The sequence below is a fragment of the Quercus robur genome, chromosome 1 (genome assembly GCF_932294415.1).
Source record: "Quercus robur chromosome 1, dhQueRobu3.1, whole genome shotgun sequence".
In the NCBI taxonomy this organism is placed as follows: domain Eukaryota; kingdom Viridiplantae; phylum Streptophyta; class Magnoliopsida; order Fagales; family Fagaceae; genus Quercus; species Quercus robur.
Genome location: NC_065534.1, coordinates 25,489,946 through 25,499,703, shown reverse-complemented (window position 1 = coordinate 25,499,703; position 9,758 = coordinate 25,489,946). Strand labels below are relative to the sequence as shown.

Here is a 9,758-nt window from a genome sequence, read left to right as displayed (position 1 = left end):
GCAATGTGAGGAGAGTTGCTTTAGAATGGAATAGAAATGTGTTTGGTAGAGTAGAAACTGAAATCTGGAGGAAGCAGAATCAGTTGCAGCAGATTCAAAATGCCATAAATACTCCTGATGACACTAGGAGGGAAAGAGTGATTAGGGAAGAGTTGGAAGACCTTTTAAATAGGGAAGAATTATTGTGGGCACAAAAAGCTAGAACCAAGTGGATTTTGCAAGGGGATAGGAACACCAAATACTTCCAAACAGTGGTAAAACAAAGGAGGGGTAACAATAGAATTCTTTAGATTAGGGATGAGCAAGGCAACCTTACTGACAATTTTGAGGAAGTGGAATCTATTCTCTCTAATCACTTCAGGAGGAGCTATGAAGGCAACAAAAATAGAAGTGCAAATGATATAATCCAAGATCTCTACGGTCTACAAATCCCTACCTTATCTAATCAACAAATTTGCAGTCTTAATAGACCTATCTCAAATAAGGAGATAGAGGACACTGTGTTCCAGTTGGATTCCCATAAAGCCCTTAGCCTTGATGGAATCCCAACTTTCTTCTTCCAACACTTTTGGGATACTATCAAAACAGATGTCACAAATGTTGTTCAAGCCTTCTTCTAGTCAAGCTCCTTATGTAGGGCTCTTAATAATACCTTGATTACCCTTATCCCCAAAATCAGCTTCCCTAAGGAGGTGTCACATTTCAGACCTATTAGCCTATGTAATGTGCTCTACAAAGTCATATCAAAGATTATGGTTAATAGGTTGAAACCCTTCATGGATTCCATTATATCGCCCATATCAAAACGCTTTCATTAAGGGTAGAAATATATCAGATAATATCCTTAGCTCATGATATTATGGACACACTTAGGAAGAAGAAAGGTAGAAAATACAGTTTTGGAGCTTTGAAGATAGATATGAGTAAAGCATATGATAGAGTGAAATGGAATTTTTTGAGGGCAATGCTTACAATTATGAAATTTGACACTAAATGGGTTAAATGGATCATGGAATGTCTAACCTCTGTCAACTATACTCTTTTGGTGAATGGAAATTTAACAACTTCTTTTCAACCTTCCCAAGGTTTGAGACAGGGAGACCCTCTATTCCTATATCTCTTCCTTATATGTGCTAATATTCTTTCAATATCTTTGTTACAGGCTGAAAGCTCAAAGAGAATTCAAGGGGTAAGGGTGGGTAAGAGGGGTCTTTTCTTCACTCATTTGTTTTCTACTAATGATTCCTTGCTGTTTTTTAGGAATGATAAGTACTCTTTAAGAAATCTACAAAACACCCTGGATTGGTATTGCAATATCTCTGGTCAGAAGATCAATTTGGGTAAATTTGATCTTTTTTGTTCTTTAAATATGCCAAAAGAAACCTAGGAAGCTATTGCTAAGAATCTTCAAGTTAATCTGGCGCAGTGCCCCAGCAAATACTTGGGAATCAACTTCAAGTTGAGAGGAAATAGGATAGCAAATTTTCAGTTCCTAATTGATAAACTCAACTTTAAGCATGGTGAAAAGATTGTAGGAAATTCTTTATTCCCACAACTATTCCCCTTTTTTTTTCAATTTTAAGAAACCTCTTTTATTTATTTATTTTTTTTTTTTTTTTTTTTTTTTGGCCACATTTTGATATTAATTAAGCTCTTATGTTACAATGAACCTAATGTAAAGTCTACAAGTACATGGGCCACTTGGGCCATAATATGCCTAACACACTGTTTCATTTCCTAATCTCTCCACAACACAAGACCACTCTAACTCTATTGCTAGCCAATTTGCACTTGTTCTTCCTAGCAACAACCATCAATCCACCTTCAAAGTTCTCATCAAAATAACTTATTACCACTTACATCAACCCTAATAAAACTAAAATAAAATGCGAAGTGCTCAAACTAATGAAACAAATATAGATAAATAATTACAAGTTATAATCCCATATTTTTTAGGGTCAGTTTTGAATTCTCAACAAATTAGGTAAGATCAATAACGTATATAATAGTTTTTGTCATTCAATTCTATCAAAAATTGTACTTTCAGTTACTTCTTTAATTGATATGTTCTTTTCTCACTAATGTTATTTTAGTCTTCCTCTTCATATTTTCATTCCCTCAACTTAATTTTCTCTTTCTTATTAGTGTATTAATTGATAGTAAGAGTTTGATAGTTATGGGTTGGTTATCAGTGTATCCCCCTTCAAAGGAATGACTTTGTTATAGAGTGATGCTGTCATGAGTGGGTTCCGTTAAGGCTTTTCCACTTCTTCTTGTGTTAACCATGTTAGTAACAAAGACTCCCCCATTCAAGTCACCTTAATGTTAAATTGTGGAGTTTGATCAAGAGAGGATCATACTCATCATATCCTCTAAGATAGCCTTGATTTAAGGGTTGCCAAATATTCCACAACCCATGGCCCGGCCTAGTACTATTAAGGCCCATAGGTAGCCCACTAGCCCCATTGGGTTAGACTAGGGCAGCGTGGCTAGTTTTTCTGCCCATATATAGGTGTTAGCTGGGCCGGACCGTTACCCAGCCCATTAACCTAGAATTAACAAAATAATTTTGGGAGGGTTTTCTAAAATGCTTGATCCTAGCCTTTTACCCACAAAACTCCCAAAGGATGTGGATTCAACAAAGCAAGGGAGCCGCTCCCAAGTTTCTGAGTCCACCTAGCTATTTCGTGATTTCCTTTATATCCTAAATCTAAAGGAGACTTAGCAAAATTCTTCTTAAGAAATGCATTGTTTTGCCCTTTTGTTTTTTTTGTTTTTTCATTTTACTTTCATATAAGGCAGTAAAGAGAATGCAAATCAAGAAATAAGAACCTTAGTTTCAAACAGGCGTTTATTCTCAAACATCACGCTCCTTGTAGACATATTTACATACAATTCTATCCAGAATTTTACTACACAGCACGTTGAATTTGCCCAATTCTCGTACCAGCTGACATTGATGCCTATTGCCCACCCCCTACCCTCTCTTTTTTTTTTATTACAGAAGGGCCTTGAAATCAACTTCAAAACTATCTTTATACACAGAGGGCCATTCTACATTGAACTAAGCATTTTGTATGTGTCTGCATCTTTTAACATATCTATCATTCTTCTCATTGAAGCATTTTCAATTTCTTCTGATTTGATGTCCTTGCTTCCTGCCATTTTTGGTACTTCTCATTGAAAAAGCATCACCAGATGGCCGTGACACGTTTTTAGAAACCTCAATTGGTGCTTGAAACCCAATATTTTCCACGGCTCCAACTGTTTTGAATAACCTGCGCTTGTTCACCTCCTCCACCAATGACCTGTGTAGTAATTGGCTACGTACATCTACTAGAGACCTGTTTCTCATTAATATGCGGTTGTCCACCAACACCTTTTCTTTAGAACTAGAAGCTCCATGTGATCCACGTAAAACCGTGCATTGCCTGCAGAAATTACCAGCCATGGACTGGCCCGTGTTATGGACTTCCCCAGGACAGAACCTTGTACACTTGTGAGTCTTTGTGATGCTATGTTGATCTCCCCTTGTTGGACTTGTATTGGATTCGTGCTCATTGCCAGATAAGTAATATAAGTTGGAATATGTTCCTGAGTGTGAAGAGCTTTGAGAGCTGGTATCATCAAGCAAATTATCTGCAGCAGCAAGTGCTTCTAATTGACATTGAGATTTGAAATTTCGAAAATTGAGACTTTCCCGAACCCTTCTAGCTTTATCTAGGAAAATGCAGCCAGACTTTCTAGGACTTCACTAGGAAAATTAACATCATACATCATGGGTATGTGAAATCAGGTTAGGGGCAGGGCCTGCCACTGGACAGTCCAGCCTGAGCCTCACTCACCCAACTCAATGTTACATATTATATCCCACACAAGCATTCAAGGCCCAATATTTGACGTTGGATAGGGTTTGTGCCCAAAAGCCTGAGAATGGCTTGGAGGAATTATACACACTGACCTATATTTGTTATAACTGCATCACATGGGTTCAGTGACCAACCGGTTGCAGCACTCTCCTTTATGCCATGGTTAAGAGCATCTCCAATAGGCTCTCTAAACACAAAATACTCTCTATTATAGAGAGTAAACCCACAAAATGACACTCCAACAAGGTTCATGAACAATAGCTCATCAAATCTGATGAGCTATTGTTCATTCTTCAAATATTTTTTTTTTATTATAATAATAAGGTATTGAATAAAAAAATGTTGGAAGATGTGTAGTTGTTAAAAAAATAATAAATAATGAATGAAGAAATAATATTTAAATAAGATAGAGAATCAGATAAAGAATCTGTTGGAAAGTGTATTTGAAAAAGTGGATAGTTAAAAGGTAAAAGTCACTGTTCATTCTCCAAATAGTATAAAAATTTACCTAATCTGCTGAAGATGCTCTAAGAAGAAGATATATAGTGTAACGGTTACAGAGGCTTTCTAGACTTCTAGGATCCACCCCTATGTGAGGGTGGTTACATATGTTCGATACTAATATCCCTTTCCTTGATTAAGTGACCATGTCTAAGTGATACTCTAAGAAGCCTTCTATTAGAGCAGTGGTTTGTAATTCTAGTATGCATCAGTCAATAAGGGCATGTAAAGTAACATATTAACTTTGAAAGAACTAAAGTGCAATACCTTGGAGCCAATCATAGTGGTCTGCTGTTTCATCAATCCTCATTAAGCCTGATGCCGATACTTGGGATGATGAACAGGAGGAGAAAGACTGAAAGGAATGATGAGGCCCATCATGATCATCATGATCATCTTGGTAGTTAAATGTCTGGTGGGTTTCAAGATGAGACGTGTCCCTTTTTCTCCAATGTGGTACTAAAGCAGAAATCTCTCCTTCAATCATATCCGCAATTTCAAATGGTTCCCAATCAGTGATCTCCAACTCCTTCACCATCTCCGTTGCAACATCAATTGGAGTATCGGTTAAAATATCAAAAGGGAAATATATGTTTCTGGCAGAACCTGCAACAAGGCGGTTAAAAAGTTTACTACTTGGGGTTGGAACTGTAGCCAGTCATTAAAATTACAGTATGTCCAGAAACTTTTAGCCAAATTTTAGACCCATTGGTTTCATGAAATATGAATTCAAATTAATCAAGAATATGCTTGGATGTGTTCCAGAACAAGGCTTTCCATAGAAATGGTTACTTTGAAACATGTGAAGGGATAGCTAAGGTAGTACCATCCTTATCAGCAATCTGCACTTTGAGAAAGATGGAATCATCAGGATTGAGCTTCCCTGTGATTGTCATTTTCGTCCTAGCTGGATCACTCAACTTTAGTTTCTCCATATCTCTTTGACTTAAAAATGGATTCTGACTGCCAAGCTTTTTCAGGGGCAGCTGTTCATCTTTATCAGATGCGAGAAAAGGGTCAAGCAATAATTCTTTTGCTGATAATCTTTTTGAAGCAGTTACTAAGCATTTTCCAATAAATCTCTGTGCTTCCAAGTCTTCAATCCGGTAGAATGCTCCTGGAAGCTTCCCCTGAACAAAGAAAGTGGTTGGCTGAGATACTAGTTTGACAGACATCTATAAACTTAGCATCAAAGCTGAACGTACCGATGTCACTTTCTTGTAGATTTGTGCAGGGTTGGAACATTCACTATATGGGTATTCAGATGTAAGCATCTCCAAAACACACAAGCCAAATGAATATACATCAACAAGTTCATTGTAATCTTCTTCATATAATTCAGGTGCCATGAACTCCGGGGTACCTAACACATTAGAGAAGAGTTCAATTAGATATAATTAGATGAGATGAGTACCTACAAGATTCATGTGCTAATGCCAGAAAAATAAGTACCTATAACACTGTGGGCTGACTGGGAACCACGAAGAATTGCTGCTAATCCTAGATCACCAATCTTGACTTGTCCAAGATGACCATTAACAAAGATGTTATCACACTTAAGGTCTCTATGAATTACTGGAGGATCATGGCCATGCAGATAAACTAGACCCCTTAAGATTTGGCGAGCCCAGCACTTAATCGCCCGGATGTGTACTTTCTCATATTTCTTCCTGTATCTGTATCACACCAGGATGTTGTATGTTATATTATGCAAATAATGATTCAAATTAGAGAATAACATTTCATACAAAGTACAGCTACCCAGAAGTGTGGTTCCTTACTTAACATATCCACAGGGCTCATCTGGTCCTGTTCTTTCAGATTATTTGCAGAATATTCTTTCTAATTTTGAAATGATGGTGGATAGTTTCTATTCCAATTATTTGCAAATAAAAAAATCACTCCATCACTGTAAGTTTTTTTATGAAGATTATAAAAATGTAAAATGTAGAATGTAGAAGCCATAGACGGGGTATTTTTTCAAACAAGTTTTCTTTTTGTCTATATTTGTTTGCTGTAACATTAGATTGGGCGACCACAGACCCCAACACAAAATACCACGTATCTCTTCTAAATTCTTTGACATATCATACAATCAAAAATTATGATCACCTAATTAAGAGGCTTGTTATTCACATGTTGTCTGCAACAAGTTTGCCTAGTTCTAAGAGTGGAAATCAAGGGATTAGTGCATTTGGAAAAAGTAGAATTGGGAAAGAAATTACTCTCTAAGCGTCCCCGAAGTAAACATTTCAGTAATGAAGTTGAAGGTCTTGCGATTAACATCAATCCAGGAGGCATGGAATTTGATGATAGAGTCATGATTAAGGGTGCTGAGGAGATGAACCTCTGAGTACAGCCGCTGCAAATCATCTGGTGAGCGAAGCACCTCATTCAGTTTTACTTGATTCCATGCCACCTCAATCCCAAGGAACTCATCGATTGCCTTGTACACTTTCTTCATTGCTCCTTTTCCAAGAACTTCATTAAACTAGAAATCACAAAGAGAATACTATCATCACGTCAAAATATTCAGTATTACCATTGATCAAGTAATCAGCCAACAAAGTTAAAAGGAAAAAAATAAAAATAAGAAAGAAGATCAGGTAAGGTTGCAATAGAACATGACACTTCTTCTTGACCATTCCAAGCAAACTAATTAAGCAAGGCTTACAAAATAATAAATGTGTGCATAAGTAAGCAAGAGAAACGGTATATAACCATTGTCATCGACATCATCAAGTTTCATCCGATCTGGATTGGTCTTGGATACAAGAGTCATGTTTAATCACATTCAAGTTATCTGCCTATTCATGAATACATTGCCTGTTTTATGTTTTCCATTCAAAGGCTTCTGTCGGTTCAAGTTTCTTGTTATTCCTTTGATAATACTCTCCTATACCTTCTATTGGAAACAAGAAAATATTTTATCATGTGTCCTGGTCACTATATATATAATTGTCTTGGTGTTACAAGGTGTAGTTTCAGAGTGCATGAAATTATCATACTTAAGTCCCACAGAAGAAAAATGACATTTTTTTTCCATGAGTGAAAAATCCCAACAAAATTCTTACACGAGCTAATAATAAGATCTATTGATCATTTCACTACTAAAACTAATATCAGAGTGATGTTGAGCACCACAAACAATCACGGTCCAAGCATTTCACCAAGTTAAATTCACTAACCAAACTCCAGTGTATGAAAACAATTTTATCAACATTTTGCATTCATGTACAAAGTCTTATGAGACAACAATTGGTCCTTCATTAAGAGTCGCTAAATCACTAGTTATTGGAAACACGCTAAAGATTTCTCAGACAACAACAAACTAGCATATAAATGAAACTAACTATTTCCTGATTAAGATAATCATCTACCCGGTGATTAAGCTTCACCAGAAGCAACTAGTCCCGATAATATAGTAGGTACAGTGTATTATTGGCATGACATATGCATAAGAGTAATATATTGTAGAACTCTCAGCTGTTACATTGAACGCTTCAAATTAATAATACTTGTGCCAATAATAAATCAACGACTGTCAACGATAATATATTATATTTGTGAACCAAATCACGCCATGGAAGAGCTTTTTTGTTTTTTGTTCGAAACCAAGAAAAAAAAAAAAATAGCTTTAGACTTGAGACGCTCCCAGCACTGCAAATCCTCGAATAACATTTAGTAAAAAAAGAAAAATGAAATTATTTGTTTGCCCCAAAAGCAAAACAAGAAAATTTCAGACAAAAGAAAAAACAATAATCAGTATAACAAGCTGTGCACATGGTGTTGAAAGACACGTTTTGTTTTGTTGTTCGTTCTTTAAAATTTGTAAACTATATATGGAAACAGACACAGAAATCAACAATTCGAATGAGTAATATGTAACTCATCAAAAAAGAGAATCATATAATATAATCCAAAGAGATATTAAAAAAGGTTGTAACTTTAGCTTACTCTGCCATATCGATGGGTGGGATCGGTTTCCACGTATCCATATTCCGATTTGGACTCATTAGTGCGTTCTCCAATATTGGTCCTGAACATGTTTGAGCTCCCAAAGACCAAAGCACCAACCTTGTTGTTGCTGTTGTTGTTGTTGTTGTCCAAGAGAGACAAGAACTGCCCACCTAGCTAACTGAACTTTTGGTGAGAGATGTTGGGACAATTCAAATTCCCAGTCTGTTAAGGATTTCAGATTCTTACGTAAAATCTTTTAGCTAGGTAAGTAAGTAAGGAACTAGTAATTAAAATTCAAAGTAGTAATAATAAAAAAATGAAAAAACGTGGTCTAAATCCGCGGCTTTCCCTCGTGATTTTCGTAGGAGAAAACACCGAAGAGGAGCCAGAAAAGCCTGGAGTAGTCAATCCTCAGCATGATCCATGCCATTTCCACAACCGCACGTGAGAAGTCGTAGTTCTTAGCAAACATTTAGATTTATCTCTGTGTTTTTGTTTTTTTTTTTTTTTTAAGGTAAAAAAGAAAAATACTAAGTGTATTTGACAAAAGTTTGAGAGTGAAAAGGTTGGTGTAGTGGTAGGAATTTTACTAATTCGGATTAACCCGATAAAGATAAGCAGAAAGAATATGTTTTTGTTTTTTTGTTTTAAGATGCTAGGAATATTAGAATGAGGGTGAGAAGCAATTGTGGGATGTGAGGAGGGACAGTTTCGGGAGCTTGTTAAGATTGAAGGAGTGCTTGGATACGGAACTTGAAGAATCTGTGGCCATGCTTTGGAGGTAACATTTGTGGATGACAAAGAGAAAAAAATAAGAAATGGGGCTCTTAAAGCAGAGAGAGAGAGAAAGAGATTTGAAAGGTAAAAAAGCAAAGGAATTTGGAAGAGAGAAGAGCAAGAATAGAAAGACAATATGGGACTGTGTTGGTGTTGGTGGAGTGGACCAAAGTGTTGAGGTTGGCTTGTCTTAAATAAAAGAGAATGAGACGGAACTGTATGACGTTTTAGTGTACAGGGGGAGGTGTGGTCCCCACAAAAGGTAGAGCTGGCGGCCTTCCCAGGGATGATGATGATTGTGATTGTATCGTCACATTACATCAATGCTTTGGGAGATGTTTTTCTTTTCCGAAAATCTTTATATATTTTTGTCGGGCATTCTGTCTATCGAGCCTATGGGTATGTTTGAATATCATTATTAAAAATTAAAAATTTATTACTAAAAATTTTATAATATAATAATTTTTAAAGGTGTGAATAGTATTATAAAATTTAATTTTAAAATTATATTTGTCAAATTTCGTACTTATGGGTCCTATAAACAATGCATATAACCTAGAGAAACGTAATTAAAAACGCAGAAAAAGTAGTACGCAAATGCCACTATAGTTACAAAGTTTTTTTTTTTTTTTCCAAATTACTGGTTTAAAG

The 9,758-nt window shown here is 36.1% G+C and overlaps 1 protein-coding gene across 2 annotated transcripts; it reads right to left on the bottom strand.

Moving 5' to 3' along the window:
- Positions 1–2,833: 2,833 nt before the first annotated feature.
- On the bottom strand, positions 2,834–9,282 carry LOC126727210 (probable serine/threonine-protein kinase WNK4). Of its 2 annotated transcripts, none has more exons than XM_050432779.1 (7): positions 8,328–9,282; positions 6,596–6,861; positions 5,823–6,046; positions 5,576–5,733; positions 5,197–5,500; positions 4,638–4,976; positions 2,834–3,639 (listed from the first exon to the last, which is right to left on the bottom strand). In XM_050432779.1, exons 1-7 carry the CDS (start codon positions 8,415–8,417, stop codon positions 3,128–3,130), a joined length of 1,893 nt encoding a protein of 630 aa, XP_050288736.1. In that variant the 5' UTR covers positions 8,418–9,282; the 3' UTR covers positions 2,834–3,127. The 2 variants fall into 2 exon arrangements, with proteins under 2 accessions (XP_050288736.1, XP_050288744.1); XM_050432787.1 differs by having other exon boundaries at positions 2,834–3,594.
- Between the last annotated feature and the right edge of the window lie 476 nt (positions 9,283–9,758).

Excerpts from the sequence above, each read along its gene's own strand:
- LOC126727210 (XM_050432779.1), bottom strand. The coding sequence starts at position 8,417 with ATGTTCAGGACCAATATTGGAGAACGCACTAATGAGTCCAAATCGGAA. Across the intron at positions 5,734-5,822 it reads GTCAGCCCACAGTGTTATAG|GTACCCCGGAGTTCATGGCA; the intron begins GTACTTATTTTT and ends CTAATGTGTTAG. Across the intron at positions 5,501-5,575 it reads TCTACAAGAAAGTGACATCG|GGGAAGCTTCCAGGAGCATT; the intron begins GTACGTTCAGCT and ends TTCTTTGTTCAG.